Source organism: Drosophila navojoa, chromosome 4, assembly GCF_054131105.1.
Source record: "Drosophila navojoa isolate 15081-1374.11 chromosome 4, UAZ_NAV_1.0, whole genome shotgun sequence".
Taxonomy (NCBI): Eukaryota; Metazoa; Arthropoda; class Insecta; order Diptera; family Drosophilidae; genus Drosophila; species Drosophila navojoa.
The window spans coordinates 549,449-569,763 of NC_142892.1; the positions used below are offsets into that span (position 1 = coordinate 549,449).

Genomic DNA, 20,315 nt, shown 5'->3' on the forward strand with positions numbered 1-20,315 from the left:
GTAGTAGCTAGACTAATCACAGATCATCAAATTAATCAGATTTATAAGTTAATACTAATAATACTATGTATATATTTTGTGATATCGTGATATACTATATCTATTTCTCTGTACGAGTCGTGAGCATTAGACTTGCAATACATATAAAACTTATATGAGCAGAATTCTGTTGGAATCTCTTTTTAAGCTTTCGTCATTTCTGCTTTTGGCCAAATCAATTTCAACACTTTTTGCCTATCTCTCGCATCTTCAGATTCTGTATAGCAATCGCTAGCTTCGGCGATTCACTGGCATATTAATTATGCGATTAGGTAATGGGCCCCTTATATAACGTCCGAAATGTAAATGTGCAGAAGCACTTTAAGCCAAGCCATAAAATTATGATTGTTTTTCAATGAGTCATGGCCTGGACAGGGCTAAAACCGAAATGCAGTGTGAAGAGGCCAGCGACGGATATATTTCCCTTTTCCCTCCCCCCTCTATGCAATGCAAATAGCTAAATTTGCATGACTAGAAAGAGAGGGAAAGAGACCGGGGGACACTCACTCTTGACTATTTTGCGAGTGACTAAGCCAAAGTGTTTGGCGAGCTGTTAAAAGTAAAGTTAAAGTCTAAAAGCCTGGCTAAGAAGTGCCGAGCAGCGCATGGCTCAAAGCCATAAAGAAATATGTGTATATATACATACATATACATATCTATATATACGTACGTATTTATGTATATGTATGTGCATGTGTTTATCTATTTATATGATTCGCTCAGCGACGTTGGCCATTGCCTTGGCCAATTCATTTGCCCATTGCACTGGCAATGTGTAGGCCGCCTTTGGCCGTAAGTTAAAGTTTCGCTTTCACGAACAAACCACAAGAACCGCCAAAATCAAAAACCAACTGCGAAAAGTGCAAGTCGAGGCCTTTTTTCTTTTTTTTTTTTAAATTGGCCCCGCGGTCTCTCGACTTGAGCCGCGGGCAAAACTCCTGTGTTTTTTGCTTCTTTTGTGGCTCTCAACAATTATAATGGCTGGCAAACGTTATTTACTGCTTTTAACGTCGATTTGTGTGTCGCGGCACGCCCCTTCAGCCCCACCACCACCACCACCACCACCAAGAGCAGCAGCAACAACAGCAGCAGCAGCCACCCACTCGACTCGCTGTCCAGACAGTTGCCAACAACTTTACGCCTTCCGCCCCCTTATGGGGTGTGCATGTGTGTGTGTATGTGAGTGTGTGTGGATCACTGCGATTGTTTTCGGTTTTCACTGGGAAACCCCTTTGCCATTGCCTCTACAGGGTATATTTGGGTTGTATATTTCTGGATGCTTAATTTAGTCAATTGATCTTCGTTTTTATCTCTCCATAATCATCTCTCTCTCTCTCTCCCCTCTCTCTCTCTCTCTCTCCCTCTCTCTCTCTCTCTCTCTATCTCTCCCTCTCTCTCTCTCTCTCTCTCTCTCTCTCTCTCTCCCTCTCTCTCTCTCTCTCTCTCTCTCGCTCTACAGCTACATATATACCTCTCTCATTTCATTCTTTTTTATTTCTCTCGCTCTCTCTCTCTCTCTCTCTCTCTCTCTTTATATGTAGCTGTCAATCCTTCCCTCTATCTCTCATACTCTCTCTCTCTCCCTTCTCTCACTCTTACTCTCCCACTTACAGGGTATCTCATACGTTCACTCCGTATTGCACTTCCTACATATGCGTAATTGTTGTTCCTGTTTGTTGTTTTTAGCAGTTGCTGCCGCTTTTTTTTTACTATTATAACTGGCTGCTGTTTCGTGGTATCTTAAGTGGCTAAATAAACGCTTGCAGCCAATTTTGGAGCGAGTCGGAGTTGGCCTAAACGTGCTTTGGCTTGATTTGCATACGAATATGGCCCACAAGTGTTTTCGCGACTAATTTCGTATGAAAATTTGATTGCTCCCGATTAGAATCGTGTTCATTGTTTTGGCCGACAGACAGACAGGCAGACAGACGGACCACCCCCGTCCACACCCCCGGCGCCCCCTTTGGTCAGCTGAGCGAGCGTTTGTTTGTTTCTTTCGGAATGAAGTAATATTCCAGCTTCATTCTCATTTTGGGCGTTCGAGTCGTTGGCCTTCCACTGTAATTATGTAGTTGTCAATCGGAGTCGGCTTTAATTGCTGTTTACAGTTAGCATTGTTGCGTGGGTGTTATGTGAGCCATAAGTTCACATATGACATACGATATATGGCCAACAGCGCTGGCAATCGTCGGTTCCTTTGTCTGCCGATCAAGCAGATATCGCAGTCGCTTGGCAATTGCTAATTTCTGCAGCCATTTAAGATTGGTCCAGTGCTGCAATCTGATGCACGAATTCAAATATTTGATTATGTGAGTGGTTAATATCACTGCGAGAATATCTCTAAGAGAGACAAGATTTTTTATAGCCGCTGATGTTTCATAATTCCATTTAGTTTCTTAGAGTGTGAGCATTAAAGGAACTAGAATATGTGGGAATACTAGGCAGTCACAATTCATACTTCATTCTTCTATAGTTTTTTCTCTCTCACTATCTCTGTCTGTTACTGTTTCTCTCGCTCCAACTGGTGTTCCTTCTACTAATCTACTTCTCTTGCTCTCTCCTTATTTCCCTCCTTCTCTATATCCCACTCTTGTATGCGCTTCTCATACACTCAATCGCAGATTTTGTTTGTTAAGCTTGCTCACTGATCTCTGACTTCCTCGTCAGGCAAAGCAGCTTCATCAGTTGGTTAATTTATGGTCAACTCTATATGCATACACACATATATTCATTTGAAACTTGTATTTAGCATAATTGATGCGATTCAAAGTGCTTTGGACTAATTCGCGTTAAACGCGTTTTTTTCTTTTTCCCTCTCTCTCTCTCTTTTAATTACAGTGAAATTCACGATTAAATTGTGATTTTTTCTTTTTATCAAGAAAATAACGAAAAGAGTTTTGCATGAAAAGCAAACGAACGGAAAAACGAATTAAAAATCCCGCCAGGAACTGGAACTGAGTCGAAAACAGATAAAGCTACGTAAAGGTCGGAGCAGCACAGCGGAACGGAACGCATGGCATGAAACGAATGGAACGCCCAGCGATGGCAGACATGCAAATTTATGCATTTTGAAGTCCAGCTACAAAAGCAGCAGCAACAGCAACAACACTAACAACAACGAAACACGATTCAAAGCAGATTTTAAGCAAATTAATTAAATTAACAAACACATGGAAATCGGAACCAAAAACAATTAGCGCCACACTATGGAAGCTGCCACAGCAACGCGAAATCGAGCAGACGAGATGGATGAGGTGGAGATTGAAGCAGAGGCGGTGACGGTGGCGGTGGCAATGGACACGGGCGTGGCCACAGAGGAGACGTCATTTAGCAACCAAGAGACTGATAAAGCGGCCATCACAATGAAGTGCAGCAACGGAAGCACTGACATAACTAACACAACAACAACAACAACAACAGCAACAGAGACGATAGAAACGGCAACAGCAACCATATTGAGATTGGAGGATGTGGTTGCATTTGTCATGCCAGCAGTGGGCGCCACCAATCCACGCACCACCAAATCCGCAACGAAATCAGCGAGCAGCAGCCGCAGCAGCTCGCTAAGAAAACAAAAGCAAAAGCTCAACATGCTGGATGTGATTGGTTGTGGTGCAGGTGGTGGTGGTGCGGGTGGTGCAGGCGCAGGTGTGATCGGCGGTGCCGCCGGCAACGATATGAAAATATCACAATCGATGACCTCGCTGCCAGCGGACGAGCTGCAGCAGGAGCGACGTGATGTCATCCAAGCCAAGCTGCATCTGGAGCGGCCCTACAACAGCCTCAAGGTGAGTGGGGACCAGGTGGGAGACTCTGAGCGAGTCGTTTATGCTGCGTGCATAAATTTGCAATTGAGCGTTAAATGTTTGTGTGCCTGGCGCCTATCCCTCGCTCTCGCTCCCCCCTCTCCTCATATGCTGTGCTCCGCACGCCAACTAGTTGAGCTGGTTCGCGCTGACTGTGCAGGTGGATCAGGTGGGTTAGACAGAGAGGAGGGGGGGCAGGAGCTGGTCATGGCATGGCTTCAATGACATGTTGCCGTTAGAATATGAATTCTTGAGCTCGTTCTTGTCGCCAGCGTCAACGGAAATTGCTTTTAATAAATTATTAATCAATTTTAATTTCGTTATTAGCATGCGAGCGAAATGTGTTAGAGAGAGAGGGAGAGGGGGGAGAGGCGTATATATAACGGTTCATAAATTGCTATATACATATGTATGCATGTTTTTTCATATGCCAAAACGTTCCACTTAAGGAGAGTGTTTGTAGTGGAATGAAGGGAATTAATTTATTATACAATAGAAACGTTAAATATAATAGAGGGAGAGAGAGGCAGAGTGAGCGAGAGAGAGAGAGGTGGCAATAATTTTAATGGTAAATTTAAACAAGTTTTGACAGTAAGAATCAGTTTGCATAAATAAAGTCTTCTCTGTGAGTTTTAATAGCTAGAATCTCTATTTCAAATTTTGTATTAGATTAACTAAAGTGGGTTTAGACAAAATAACTAAAAGTAAACTAAACCATGGATATGTTATACATCAAAATGTATTCAAATTCATTGTTCTATGAGCATTTCTTATGCTCCCTCAACGACTTTGCTCAGCTCCCAAGAGTCACACGCTCCATATTCGCATGCCTTGCAAATGAATCGAACATCGATTGTGCCATTTGGCAATTGTATGATTTATCGATTTGATTCGCATTCTTGAGCGAAGCGGAAAGCGGATTACAATTTTACAAGCTGAGCTGTCTAGCGAATCATTCAGGGACTGCGGCGATGAGTCGAAGAGTAGAAGATTGCGCTGCAGCCGCTGTCGATTATTCAATGCAATTAATTTCGCGTCATTCCATCAAATTACGTTTGAAATTCCATTTCATTTCGATTTGTGTGTAAGCCGACGGCGAAGCTGTGTAAATGAGAAATTTTCTCCTGATTGTTGCGCGCACAAATAAAAATTCATCAATTAATTGCGCGCGCTTTGCAATGTGGAGCATTGTCAGGCAGATGTTGGGGTGAGGGAGGCAGGCCGAAGAAGTTGGCTCCGAAAATGGCTAAGCATATTATCGCGTCTATATTTGGCAGCTCAAATTACTCATTTATTAACAAGCACATTGAATCCATCTCTTTCTCTCTCGTTGCAGAAAAACTCACAGAGCAGCAGTAGCAAGTGCTCCGGCGGCAACAATAGCAACAAAATGCACCGTTATTCGTGGGGCAGCGGCCACAGCCACAGCAGCTCGACCAGTCTGCACAGCAGCGCCACCTTGGGACTCGGCTCGTCGGGCAAAGACGACCTCTGGGCGGCCATACAAACGAACTATAACTATATTATGGACACAAACCTGCTCGATACGTGCAAAGAGGCACGGTTTGAGATTGAGGAGGCGCAGCCAATGTCACGCGAGTCTAAATTTACGGGCAGTCAGTTGCATGTGAGTAGAGAGCAGACGCCACCTAGCGTTGAGTGGCTGTAATTTGTATGAGTACTAAAATGAACTTGAGCAGTTCACTGCTTAGCAAAGTTTCACACCTACTTGTACTAAAAATCAGCTAAACTGCATTCGTCTATTTAATATTATTATATATTTAATATATTCTTATTGTTTATAGATTTTGGATGAAACACAGCGGCCGGAGGGCTTGTGCGAGGATCCCAAGGAATTGCGTCGCTGGCTACGCGACATGGAGAATAAATTGGAAAATGCGCCAACCATATCGGAATTGACGCTGTATTGTAATTCGGAGCTGCAGCGCCATCTAGCAGTACACTCGGTAAGTTAATTTTCCTGTACTCTAAACATGTTGCCTAAGCTCAGGCGCAAATGTTGCCGCAACATGCGTGAGGCAGAGGCATGTTGCCAAGAGTTGAGTCGTAGAAATCGCTGGAAATAATTAATTTTAATTATTAATTGAGTTTTTAAATCATAAAAAATATGGTGTTGCGTAAGCCATGGTAATTGGACCCGTTTGAATTTTTCGGGCAATTTTCTCATAAAATGCTGCTGTTTATAATATAAAGACCAATAAATTAAACTTTCAAAGTTCAGAGAAAAACCTTCAAAGCGAGCAAGAGAGGGAGAGAGAGGAAGAGAGATACATACAGTTGATAACAAGACGAAAAACAAGTCCGAAAAAAAAAACGCCGAGATACTAATCGTAGGTAAAAGTGTAACGAAGTGAATAGAAAAATTACACGCATTTCATTTTGCTTTTCATTTGCAATGACTTTGACTTTGTGCCACATGCGGCAGCTACTTGGCCATTGAGTCTCGGCCAGGTTGTGTAACTGAGGCGATGATTGAGATCCCCGTCCTCCGAACTGCAACGACTTCCTCTCAAAATGTAAACCTTAGACAATGTTGGCTTGTTTTCATTTTCATTTATTGTACTAAAAAGTGAAAATTGCTAAGAAAATATAAAAAAAAAAGCTTACAATCGTTGCTGCTGCTGCTGCTGCTGCTATTGTCTGTGTCTGATAGAGCCCAAAGCTTGAAGCTCAGACTGCAGAAGCGGACGTCAGTGTAATTGCAACACCTTCCCAAGTTTTGTTTAATGTCTTTTTGGTAGGGGGATTATTATCTATCTATGTATACATACATATACATATGTATGTATGTAAAATATATATAGTAGATGTAAATTATGCAATGAACGAGGCCTGTGAAAAACTATGTGAGTTATTTAGTCTCAGATGGGGACTGAGGGGGCAGCCGCGCACACAAATCTAAGACGGAAGAGCTGCAATTTCTGCTTAGCCTTGGGGGCTTGGCTTGACTTGGCTTGGCTTGGCTGTGCAACATTTTCGGTGCTGATTGAACATGACCATGACAGCTTCAGACAGCTGTCTGGATAATGTGATAGCTGACTGAGTGAGAGAGAGAGGAGTGAGGTAGTGAGGGAGAGGGAGGAAGCTTTATATAAGAAAGTTTTGCATTTTGTAGCTAAAAATCAGAATCAAATCAGAAAAGAATACATTCTTCTACATTTCCACCTGTCTGCCTCAACTGTAATCCACAATTTTCCCACATTTAATCTTCACTTAGTCAATCCTCGATTGCTCCCATTTGAATCTCAGCTTGAATCGCTTTCCTAGAAAATTTCTCAAATATTTTCTTTGCTTTTCCCATTATGTTTATCAACGTGTTGCATAACAATGCCTTTTATTCGCTCCTGTTTATTTTACATTTTCTCGCTAATTGAGCATTCCGCTTAAGCGGAATTCAGCAGGTCTCGATCTGATCCCCTTTATCCAGCTGAAATGATGCATGTGGATTGCAGTTCCCACCCGCAGCTGTTGGCATTCGAGCCACGAGCCAAATGAAAGTGAACAGCAACAGACAACAAACAACAAGCAAACAGCAAACAATAACAATGCGAACTGTTGGACAAAATATGTTTGTTTGTTGCATTCGCAAAGGAAACAACAAACAAAAACAAAATCGAAAATCGAAAATCGCAATCAGCTTGCAGCTTCGGTGCATCGCCTCCGTTTTGGCCCACTGATTTACGACAATTGTTTTGTCACGTCGTCGATTGGCAACTAGAGGTGGGCAGGGTGGAGCCTGCAAGGGTGGGGAGCAGACAGAGGGGAGCTCTTGAGGCGGCAGCCGAAATGTCAATTGCCCGAAAATGGTTAAACATATTTTCAATAAGTTGTTAGGCGTTTGTCTCTGTCGATTGTTGTTGTCTCAGCAGCAGCAGCTCCCTCTCCCCGTCCACCAACGCCTACCTCCTGCAGCCCCCACTTCGCCAGCTGCCCCATCCTCACCTGCAGCTGGAGCAGTTGTCAATACGGAGGATGCATTCGCTTTGGACTCCACTTACTGCAGCCATTGGCGAATGGAAAGGCATGGGAGTATAAGAGTGGAGTGATGGACTAGCAGATGCCCTGTATCAGCTAGAGTTCTGATTGGTATATGAGGAGCTATTGCTAGAGAGGCTATAGAGAGGAGGAAAGAGAATATTCTACATCTTTTGAGAGTTTATATCGGAATAGTATGAATTCGTGAAGCAAGCTCTCCCTGTGGGCATACCCTCTCTTTCTGCCTACTCAGCCAGGGTATACATATTTGTCAGCCAGCGGCTGATTATCTCTCAAATATGAATTCATGGATGCGGGCCAGCTGCTGCTGCTCCTCTGCGCCCATAACAAGCCCCCAACGCACTCGAGTGGGGGACTTGGGAGTCCAGGCTTGGGCTGCCTGCCCCCTTGGGTATCACTGCAACTGCCAAATGCGAACTTTCCAAATATTAATTGAAAACTTTGCCACGCTGCGTTCTGGTTGCAACGAGCGCATGTTGCGCGTGTCAGCTTAACAAGGATGTCTCTGTTAAGGCCCAGCTCCAAAAATGGCCAAATGCGCAATGGCCCAAAGTGAACAGTGGGTGAGTGAGCTGCTAGGCTGGGAGATACCCTAGGAATAATGTAGGGAAACTGTTAATATCAGTAAATGTATGCAAATTTTACGAAAACGTACATAAACTCTAAAAAAAATCAGTAAGAAATGTTGACTGTACCTTAAAATACCCTGTAATTTACTTGGATATCTATTAAAGTGTCTAGGTGCTGGAGCTACTTTTGCTTTTATACAACAAAAAAAAAAAACCGTAGACTCATTAAATTCATAAACCAAATGTATAGCATATGCCAGACTACGGGATACTCCTTGATTATTAACGTCTACGATTTACAGTCGCAGTTGTGTGCACAATAATTCTTCTTAGGACTTACTCGAAATAGATACCCTACCGAAAACACCTCTTAGAGTTTGATAGACTATAAGATACCCAATAACACAGTCTTTCATAAGTGAGTTGACTGTCGAATAGTTCACTGCAGATCAACAGCAAACCATCTCTTAGACTAGAAGATATCCTATATATATACGATTCACGTTTACAGACGCATAGAGTGTCAATGGCTCCAGCTATGCATCTTTTGCTTACAGGGTATGCGGCACTGCATAGTTTTGCGTTTTTCAGCCAGTCTCCACAAGAAAAGTGAAGGTGGCTCGCCGGTATTGGCCATGCCAAAGCCTTGCCAGAGCGCAGCCAATGCGAGCCATAGCCAAAACGCTCTAACCTAATGACAATGACAATTGATTATGCGGGTTGTGCATTGCCGGATTCCAGTTTTGGGGCGCCCAGGAAGTGCCCGAGTTAGTCGCTAGCTCGGGCTTTATGGCGGCCATAATTTAAAGTCGCCGCCAATTCGATTTGGATCGGTTTGTTCGCCAGTTGTTTGTCCAATTCTACCCACTGACCATTGTTGCTCTCGTTGCCGTCGCCGTCGCCGTCGTCGATGTCCTCCGCAATCTCAGCACTCGATTTGCATAACAATTTCTGGAACTAAACCTTTCGCCCAATAAGTTAGAGCTGCGGCAATCAAGTAGCCGCAGCCCCAGTGGAGCTGCCCGCGGTCCAGTATATGCGCCAGCCGAGCAATAAAACATTGCCGAATTAGCCATAAAAATCTGTTGATTTCGCTGCGCTTTCGTTTGGCCCAGCAAATGAACCTTAAAATCAACTTTCCATTAAACGTTGCTGCGATTGCCAATGCAGTTCATATAAATAATAATCGACTCTATGCCTGCTCAATTAGGCATTGTATAATAAAGTTGATTTGCTAAATATTTCAAAATGGCTTAAATTTAATATTTGGCAACAACAGTTTGAGGATTTGTTGCAAGCTTTAAGCTATTTGGCAACTCTTAATTATTATCGATAATATATTGAAGACATGTGTCTAAAATTGAAACTCTATTCGTCTTCCTAGCCATTAACTGACTTTATTAGCTAGCTATCCATCTGCTTAACTGCCGAGTTATTAGGCCTTCACACACCTGACAACCTTGTTTTCTATTGTGAACACATTTCATCTCTGTCATCCACTTGGATCAACTCAAGCGGCAAAGAAATTTATGAAAACAATTCAATTTGAGTTTTGGCAAATGAAAACAAATCGAATGCCAATCCAATCGCAGCTCGAGAAAGCCTTTCTCCTTGACTTGGCTTGGCTTGGCTTGACACTGTTTGGCAAACACGCCCACAACTCATAAGAGCATTTCAAGATCAGGAGACGGGCCGGCGATGTGGACAGATTATCAAGTGGGGGAGGTGGAGGGGGAGTTGACACGAGCTGAAGTCGAGTTTCACTTTTCGCTATTGTTAATCTCATTTCGGCCGTTTCGTGATTTAAATTAACAATTAAAGTCGATAATTAACAAAATGAAAACATTGTAAGCTAAAAACTAAAACGAAAACGAAAACGAAAATGTAAACGTAAAAATAACAAGGGAACACCCCCAAGAAAAACAACAGCCACCACGAAATTAGAGAAAAAATCATAACAATCTATCAAAGTAACCGACAAATTTTCATGAGCCATACATAAAATGCATGTGTGTGTATGTGTGTGTGTGTGTGTGTGACCATAACAATGCAGACGGAGTTCATTCAAAGCCAATAACAAATGCGAGATGACGACAACACGAGGCACCGAAATGAAGTCATTACCACAGACAACAAAGCCCCAGAGTCGCGCCCAAAACCCCAGCTGATGAGGCTGGGCCGCCCCGACCCGACATGAGCGCGATCGAACGAACTCACGTCATTGGCGAGCATAGATCGACGGAGATTTCGTCATCGAGCCCGAGCTCCACACGTACCGATGGCGATTTTCAGTCCAGGTCCAAGTCAAATAAAATTTATGACTGTCATAATTACATTTTCCAGCCGCATGCGGGAAAAAATATAAAAAATAGCACAACAAAGGCGAACCGCAATCGAAAATATTTCAGCCGAAAATTTTCAAGCTCCAAATGAAGGAAATCGAAACTAAAGCTCGATAACTGTGGCCCAATCGAAATGCCAATCAAAATCCATGAAAACTGAGAAGAAAAAGTTTACAATAAAATAAATTTCGGCCATAAAATTTAAAAAGCCAAAATCAACTCCTGACCGAGCATTAAACTAACTTTCGGGCACAATTTATTTCGATATCGTTTTCGATTTCGATTCGAATACCCCGCCATGGAAGGAGGCGTGCTGTAAGATATCGCTTGATGATATCGATAAATATAAAATTGATATATATTGAACATGCAGATGAGATATTGCATATCGAAATATCGATATACTTAAGAGATGTTGATATAGTAAGAGTATCGAATAGAGAAGAGAATGAAATAAGTAGTCCTCATCTATTCCCAGGGCAACTGCCAGTCGTGCACTCCCCACTGTATCAGTTTTTGTTAAAGTTTTCTCAATTTTTCTTTTGATTTTGCTTTGTTTTTGCGAGCAGTTCGCCTCGAACAATGAAAAATGCATGTACGTTTCGAGCGAATCATTGAGGTTCATCATTAGCAGCGCCGCGATTCGGTGGCGCGAGTTGGGGAAAAGGGAAAGGCGGATGGTGTGGCAGCCACGTCTGCAGCTAAAGACGGCGAGTGTCGCCATTTAATTGGCTCAAATTCAAGACGCGACTCGGATGAGTGCCAATTGCCAAGAGCAAAGACAGAGAAGAGCAGGAGGAGGTGGAGGAGGAGGGGGAGGGACTCTAAGCAGTTAGTATTTTGTATTTGTTTCCTTTTTGTTGCCTTTTGCTGATTAATGAAGACAATATTTTGTTTTTCGCCACCTTGTTAACGACTTTATGTTGCCTTTTGTTGTTATTTTTGCAAATGACTAAGGAGAAAATTAAATTTATGAAATAGCTCATAAAATGATAAACAGAAGAAGAAGAAGCAGTAGGAGAAGGGGAAAAAGAAATGCATGAAATGACGTGACGTTATGGTGGGAGCTGATGCGGATGATGCGGCTGCTGGCTGCAGTTGATGATGAGCTGTGTAGGGTTATAAATGTGGCCAACTTTGATATATGGCATAGCAGTTAGGAGCCGTTAAAGTGCGACCCACAGCTCCAGAGAACGAGCGGCCAGTGTAGAAAGTGTGTTGGGAAAACTCTCGAATGACCCACAAAATGATTCATTTGAATGCGGAACGAACCGATGCGACGTTCTGTGTGAGGTAATTGTCATTTCATTTAGCACTAAAGTGAGAGATCCTCTTAACTGCATTGCTTAGTCAGTTACTAGTAGTAACTATCGATATCTTAGCTATCGATATCTCTGTGATGACTGAATGCTATTTGATTTGTGGCACACACAGGGAATCAGACACAACGTTTCGTTTGCATCTGTTTTGAAGTGCATTTGCATGGCGCTCGAGTGCGAACTGATAAAAGGCAAATGGAATTTGAATTGCGCTCCAGGCACAAGAGTCGCTGCGACTGGCCCGGAGATGCAGCCGCATTGAAGATAGGCCATAAAATGTGGCTGGCACTGATCGAGCTGGGAATGGAAAACCATTTGCCAGTTTGTCGAGTCGCTTGGGTCTGCTGAGAATTGCGCACGCATCGAGCGCTGCCAACTGATTGCAAATTGATGAATGCCAAAGTCTTGAAACGGGAGTTGACCAAATCGAATCCGCAATGGATCACGCGCCACTTCCTCTGGCTCTACCTGGGCTGACCTAGATTCGCTGCAGCCACTACAGAGATGCCGCGCCACAGCGACTCCCTGCCTATCTGTCTCTCTCTCGCTCTCTTGTTCTTTCTCTATATGGAGGCAACTCTCTAAAATTTATGTGTTTCGCTTGGTCCCAGAATTGTTAACAACAAATTTAAGCGGCGTTTGTCTGAAGGCCAAGAAATGGGCTTTTACTGCGTGGCTCTAGGTAGAGCTAGCTTAGCCAGAAGGCAGTCTATGTCTACCCTATCGCTGTGGGTATACGAGATTCATCTATGTATGTTTCTCTGGAAGTGCTGTGAAGTGAAGTGAATATAAAGTTTGCTTGATTGAGGCGATTAACACTTCGTTTGGGCTCATGACAGAGATGATGTCACCTGAATCCCTCAATTTGCTGATGAGAGCGAGCCAGAATTCCCTGGAGTTCTATTGAGCATTGTCCTATGCATGGAACAGAGTATATATATAGAGTACATATATCTATATCCCAAGCCATGGGGAGTACATATGGGTGAGCGATTAGAGCGAAGAAGAGTGTAAAATATTGATAGTAAGGAAGGCTTCCTCTTCATCTCTCTCTCCCACTCTCTCATCTCTTGCCTCTCTTGTCATCTTACTCTATATATCCCCTATGCAATCCCTTCACTTTGCAGGGAATTCAATCCTCGTCTTGAGCTTTATTCGCTTCATTTTCTTGTCTAAGCTAAGTGTATTTTATTGTCTGACATTGTCAATTGTTGTTGCTCGTTGCTCGCTGTTGTTGCTGTTGCTGTTGTTGGTTGTTGTCTTGTTAACGCTTTTTATTGCCTCTTCCAGTTGGCGTTTGCATTTCGGCTAGCTGCTTTATAAGTCTATTTGTCGTGGTCGCTCCATGCAGATGTATTTGCCAGATACATTCATTAGCCCCGCTTTGCAGTTACACTTACCTCGCTGTTGCCAGCCGCCCTCCCCGTTTCTCCGTCTCGCCGCCCCTCCGGGCTTACGCTGATTTATGCCCATTTGGCTGCATAATCTTTGGCCCGTCTAACGTTTCGTATTTAGACATTTCCTATATTGTCACCCCACCTGGCTGCAGACTCCCCTCCGGGCCGGCCAGTCGCTTCCAGTTCATGTTTCTACTCAGTTTTTGCGCACTTGCTTGAATTGTTTTTGGGTTAATTAAAATAACCAGGCAAATGAGCAGTTAGTCAAGCAGCAGCAGCAGCAGGAGGTGGGCAGGAGAGGTGCGGGGCGAGGGGCCAGTGGGTCAGCTGCTGCACGACGTGTGAACAGCGACGGCGAGCCAAATTAAAACTACAAGCAGCAGCAACTCGCCGAGGCCCCATCTCGTTATGACTATGAATATGCAATGGGGCCTACGACAATGATGACGATGATGATGAGATCTAACTCTAAGGTTGGGCCAGGTCTCTCTCTCTCTCCCTGTCTCTGTCTCTCTTTGTTTCTCCCATTTCTAGCTGATTGGCTTCTTGTTGGCGGGACGCGCCTGTGCGCAATTAGTTTGGCCCTCTGCAGCTGGCCCTCTTTTTAGCTATTTTGCTATTTTGGCACGTTATCAAAGCGCGGCAAACGAGTTTTTCCACACCCAATGCCAAAGCTCAGGCAGCTCAGGCTTGCTCCAGCCCATCTGCTTCGACAGTTACACGCAGCGAAAAATGTCGTAAAATGTTTGAGCGTGTAATAGAAGCAAATATTAGTTGAGATTCGCATTTGGGTAAGAGAGAAGGTTGCCTGAAGAGGAGCTCTCTATGTGAATGAAGCTTCATTAGTTCAACTTCAACTGATGAACTTCAATTACCTCAATCCCTTCCCTCTTCAATCATTCTTTAGCTGGCAAAGTCTTTCAGCCCTCATCTACTTCTACTTCTACTCCTACAGTTTTTCTCTCAGTGTATTTATGATGTTCTTCTCTATTAAAAGTTTGGCCTCCACACTGCTGCGCTGCTTCCCTTCTCCTCTGCTCCGCTCTGCTCCGCTTTGCTCTGCGCTTTGTCTCGTGTTTCGTGATTGTTTTAACAAACATCGTTTGGCAGTTGGTTCTATTCTCGTTGCACTTGGCCCGCACTGAAACTGGTTGTCAACTGCTGCAACTGTTGCAACTGTTGCAACTGGGCAACATTGGCAAATAAGGGAAAACTTGTCGGCTTGGCATGGCGTTTCCTCAGAGTGCGCACTTCTTGGAAAAGCCAAGAAGTTGGAACTGAAACAGAACTGGAGAGACGCAAAGAATCTCTTGCATTTCCTTGGGAAATATTTGTGGCATTTGTCTTTGATTTGATTTGATGCGCAATGCGCAAACTACGGCGATTCTTCCTGCTCCGGTTCAGTGGCACTTTTACCATGATCTACTTTGCCTTAGAGAGTATCTCTCCCTCTCTCTCTCTCTCTCTGTTTCATTGTCTCTCTCTTTCTACTCTCCAAGTTTGGCCAGCCACAAATCGTTGCCAGGAAATCCGATTTGTGGTAAAAGTTGTTGCGGCTAAGCGCATTTTGTGTGGGGCTTCTTGGTGTGAAATCTAAGCAAGTTATGTTGCTGCGTCGGGTGGGTGCTTGACTTGAGTCCACTCTTAATCGACAGCTTATATAATAGGGGTCACTGCCTTCGTTTAGCGGATTGCTTGTGCAAAAGAAAGGCGTGAGATATGGAGTAGAAGGGGATATGCTGAGATATGTGATGAAAGTAAATAAAGGCAAATGGACTATTGTTATAATAGCAATTGGATTTACTAATCAGAAAGTCTTTTTGTTATGGGGATATGAGTGTATTATAAATATTAGATTGACTATTTTACTCTTAACTTGGCTTTTTTTTCGCATTATTGCATATATCGATAACTAGCAATCGATGGAAGCAGTGAAAAAAATCTGTTTACCTTATCTCTTCACATTGCCATTTCTCATGAACTCTGGCAGCTCTTGCAACTCGAATTCGAACTCCTCTCAGCTCTCGCATCTCAATTCAAGCTGAGGATTGAACAAATCGATAAATGCATAATCATCTGCATTCATTTAGCTATCAACAGGGGAAGATCATAAATGCACAGCAAAAGGACGCAACATTTGTTAGCTTAGCACTCGAAACGAGTTGATTCATTAATCACTCACTCACTCACTCATTTATTCACTTGTGCCACGATAGTTGATCTCAGCTCCAAGTGCAAGTTCAGTTTACGGATTTCTTCTCTATATCTCTCGCCTGCTTATGATCTTTTATTATAGGTTGTGGCACGTTCGCCTTCTTGGGGCATGGCCTGGCTGGCCTGCTGAGTGGGTGGCTGCTAAATGCCGTTATGCACAGCTGCAAAACAGCGCTGAAAAGTGGCAGCAGCAATTGTGCGTGGGTGGCCCATAGCAGCAGCAGCAGAGCAGACAGCAGCAGCAGAGCAGACAGCAGCAGCAGAGCAGACAGCAACACTCCATGACTCCTGCTCAAGCTCTGCTCCGACTGCTCTGACTGCTCCGCCTGCTGCTTCATTAACACGCGCTCATTGTGTCGGTTCGCTTTGTTTGCAGCTTTTTGCTGCTTTTGACACTCAACACGCTGAACTTCAAAGCGCAGCGATTAATCAGAGAAAGAGAGAGAGATATGTATATATAGTTGTATATATATATAGTTATGCCAAGATTCTGTGCTCTGGCTACAAAACATTTCACACCAAGTTTCACTTGGAGGAGCCGCTCGTAAATCATCGCCCAGGCAGGACTTGTGGGCGTTGCCAGCGTCCATTAGAAGCTTACGCAGGCGCAGCTGTCGCAGATCTCACAGCTCTCAGCACTTCGGCACTCAGCTGCAACAATCTGTTGCAAGTTTCTCTCAGTTGACTCGTTGGCAGGCGTCGAGTGATTTGCTATTTTCCTATGCCCCGCCAGATTGGCGTTTTGTTTGCCGTTTGATAGTTGCTTTGTTGCTTTGTTGTTGCTGTTGTTGCTGCAGCTGGAGATTGGCCAGCGCTTTGCGGTTTGCCCAACTTTATGGAGCACTGGGTCAGCAGCAGCAGCGGCGGCAGCGGCAGCGGCAGCGGCAGCAGAATGCACTCAACTGTATAAATTCTATGAAAATTGTTTATTGTTCAGTGATTGAAATCAATTTGGCGTGCGAAAAGCTTGCGCAAAATCTAGAAAAGAGTAAAAAAAAAGAAAATAATAATAAAGGCAACTCTTTAAGCACAACAATCGCCACGGCGATCGCGCGATCTCAGCCATCAAAGCGATCTCAATTTACTCTCGAGCAGATCTCCATGTCGAGATCTTGTTAATCATTTTGCAGTTCAAAAGTTCAGCGATTTTTGTGCATTCCAAATGCCAGTTGTGGGCTCTACCACTTTGTGTATACCCTGTAAGTGCTGTAGTCTATGATGGGGTATACTGGCTTAGTAAAAGTCAGGTAACATGCAAATTAATTGTCGGGTGCAGCAATCAATCAATCGTCAGATGTGTTGCAGCTGCTGCAGTGCAAAAGGCCTTGCTAATGTTAATGGCTAACATTAATGTTAGGCGCGCGGGGCAATTGAGATTTCGAATTTCGCAGTTTATCGAGGTCTTTATGGAGGTGCCGTAATTCGGTGTAAAAGTTTATGGGCCATTTGCCAGTGCATTCCTCTCGGACTGTGCTCTAGATATTATGCAAGGCGCATTCTCATTATCGAATTACAATCAGCCACGTTTCTAATAGCCAAGTTGTTCGATTCTTGGCTGCTGCTGTTGCTGCTGTTGCTGTTGCTGTTGCCTTTCATCTATTTGGTTGAAGCTATAACTTTCCAACCACGCAGTTGCAGTTGCTGCTGTTGCTGCTGCTGTTGCTGTGGCTCGATTATTATTTTTATTGCTCGACTGAGGCATGCCGCAGAGCGCATCGACAGCAATTGCCAAGATTGCGTCCTCCTGCACAGAGTCTGTGGCTATTGGCATTTTGTGTTCATGTTTTATCTGCAACTCCTGAAGCAGCAGCAGCAGCAGCAGCAGCGGCAGCAGGAAAATGCGGAAAATTGTTGAGCTAAACTGTGATGCCTTGAAAAGGAAAACTTTACGACAGTGCAACGCATAAGCTCGCTTATCATTTGTCCCATCTCCAGCACAAAGCGCGGAGCTGACAGAGAGAACTCGAAAGTTGTTGTTAGATCTGTGTTTTTGGTTTTTGCTGCTTTACTGCAGGCAATTCACTTTTCTATTTATCATGCGAGTGGAAAATGGGAAATTAAAGTTATTGTCGAGAGACAAAAAGAAAGCAAAGAATAGAAAACTAGCGCAACGAACTGCGGCAGCAGCTGCTGCTGAAAAATGCCTTGGAAAGTGAACTGTGGAAAGAGGAAGCAGCAGCAGCAGCAGCAGCAACAGCTCACATGTGTGTTCCATAAACAAGTAGCTAGCAGAGCTGAGGAAGATCAAATACTTTAGAGCAAGTGAAGGAAATGATATCTTGCATTGATATATGTAGAACTCAGATATAAGAAATTTTGGAGTGTACTAAAAATCATTCTGAATATGCTGATTGTAGAAAATCAGAGAATGGAATGTGGAATCAAGAATGTAAGAGATCTGATTAAAAAGTATTCTAATTATGAGATTTCATTAGTTTTTGCTTGACTCTCTCTGAGCTCTTTCCTTGAATGTATATTTGTCAGACTCTTTCAACAGATCTTGCACATGTTATATGCATTTCATTTCGCAAAGTGCTCCTATTCTCTATTCAGAATATCTCAGCTCGATTCTCAGAATACGTTTTCCTAAAATCCGAAAAGAAAAGCAAACAAGAACTCGAATCGCTTCACTCATAAACTGAGGCCTAAATGTTGCTTGGCTGCCAAAACAATTAGGCAACGAATCAACTACTGTTTTGGCCACAGTTAACTGCCAAAATGCTGGCAGCTGGCAGTTGGCTTCCTGTGGCTTCAGTTTGATGTGGGCGGGTGAAAGCAACAACAACAACAACAACAACAACAAGACTGACAACATCAGCTACATCAACTAGAACAGTCAATGTTGTGCCTTGTCTTTAGCTTTGCCTTTTCGTTGCCATCAATTAGAGACGTAGCTGAAAACTGGGCCTCATTCCACTCCACTCCACTTCGAGTTGGCTGTCGGACGGACCGAGACCTTGCGCTTGAGACTTCAATTAAACTGAGCTCAGCCAGTGGGGAGAATCGTGCATAGACAATATTTATCAATCACCATTATTCTAACTGTATGCACAAAAGTTGACTTTCAGTTATGTGTTTATAAAGTAGCTGCTAAAGGATGGGAAGTGCGAGCGGGTGTAACTGACTGACAGATGCGAAAGAGAGATGCAGAGAGAGAGAGAGATTGATGAGATGAGAGTAGAGAGTATTCTATATTTCTATAACTAGAGTAACTCTGACTCAGCTATAGCTCACTGCTATGCACTACAGTAGAGTTCTATTATTGCCTACCAATATACCTTCTCTGTATGCAGTCTGACAGTGTATTGAGTAAAAGAACCGTCACTGAACCTAACCTGGCTAAAAACTCATAACAAACGCAAAGTTCAGACGGCAGTTCAGTAGAACGCGCGCACTTCCAGCTCAAAGGGGAGGCGCAAGGCGAGAGCTGAGTGAAGGGGAGGGGACGGGGAGGGGGAGGGGGAGGGGAGGGTGTCGTTGGCAGCCGCTTTGGTCGGTGCATGCCGCAATGAACTCGCAACTTTTAACTGTTTTTCCACGCCGTCGTCGTCGTCTGTGTTTGCGATTTGTGAAAGCTTCTGCCTCAGCTTCTGCTTCAGCTTCAGCTTCTGCCTTAACTTCTGGCCGCTGGAAAATGAGTTTGCGGTGCGCTTCTAGTTGCCGCCGTCACGGCTCGCGGCTGTTAGCTGTTAGCCATGCCGCTTGGCCAACAAAAGCTGAGTTCTGCAAACAATGCATAAATTGTGCGCAAGCGAAAAGGCCAAAGCGACAGAACGCGAAAGTAGTTCAAACTCTCCCAAAACGATATGCAAATATCAACTCTTTGGTTAGCAATAGAGGTTAGCCAGGCTATGCCAGCTGTGCTGATCTACGACTCGTAGATAGTCCAAGATATGATCCGTAAATTCATTTCATTCATTTTCTATAATTTCATTTTGTTAATTTTTCTCTCACTCTCTCAATTTTGTATTTTGTTTTTTTTTTTTCGGTTTATTTTCAGGTAAGCACAAAATCAACTTTTACCCGCAGCTGATCTTTTGCGTTTTACTCGTATTTTTATTGCCACGTAAGTAGCACGAACCATAAATCAGGAGAGAAGAGAGAAAAAAGCACAGCTAAAGAGTGGGGTGGGGGGATGGGAAGGTGGGGAGTTGGGGAGGCAGCTCTGTCGGCTGCTACTAAATGCTTTGATGTCAAAATGTTGTTATGCAAAACCCTTCAATGTTGCCCATGGACAGCACGTGAGCGGCTCGATATGCGGACAGAGAGTGGGAGAGAGAGAAAGAGAGAGAGTGAGAGTGAAAGATGAAGATAAACAGCATAATTAAAGAAGGAGAAGAAGAAGCCGAAGCAGAAGACAACTGAAGCTTGATATTATATATTAGATGAGCATACAAATCTATGGAGAGGTTGGCTTCTTGAGTGTTATAAGCAGAGTAGAGTGGGCTTAGAATAGAGCTATAGCTAGACTAGACAATTGAAAATAAGTATGACTAATTGACTGAATTGAGAATATATTCGATTACACATAATTTCCCACAGCCCCAACAGTACTAGAGTCCAAGGGCAGCTGATCTGAGTGCGAAGTATATGTATGTATGTAGCGTAGTGT

General features: G+C 43.6%; 3 protein-coding genes across 8 annotated transcripts in view; 1 reads left to right on the forward strand and 2 right to left on the reverse strand.

Moving 5' to 3' along the window:
- The window catches only part of Hipk (Homeodomain interacting protein kinase), a 126,342-nt gene that overhangs the window by 72,312 nt on the left and 33,715 nt on the right, over window positions 1–20,315 (reverse strand). The window lies entirely within an intron of this gene.
- The window catches only part of klar (klarsicht), a 135,327-nt gene that overhangs the window by 37,534 nt on the left and 77,478 nt on the right, over window positions 1–20,315 (forward strand). For all 6 annotated transcript variants that reach the window (XM_089259969.1, XM_030384070.2, XM_089259971.1 and 3 more), the window contains 3 exons: window positions 2,878–3,827; window positions 5,182–5,472; window positions 5,651–5,812. In XM_089259969.1, coding sequence (XP_089116095.1) covers window positions 3,246–3,827; window positions 5,182–5,472; window positions 5,651–5,812 — 1,035 coding nt within the window. In that variant the 5' untranslated portion in view covers window positions 2,878–3,245. The remainder of the gene's footprint in view (window positions 1–2,877; window positions 3,828–5,181; window positions 5,473–5,650; window positions 5,813–20,315) is intronic.
- The window catches only part of LOC108658398 (kunitz-type serine protease inhibitor 7), a 192,817-nt gene continuing 177,412 nt past the window's right edge, over window positions 4,911–20,315 (reverse strand). Inside the window, exon 3 of the mRNA XM_018111070.3 lies at window positions 4,911–4,927. The gene's annotated coding sequence lies outside the window, so the exon portion shown is untranslated. The remainder of the gene's footprint in view (window positions 4,928–20,315) is intronic.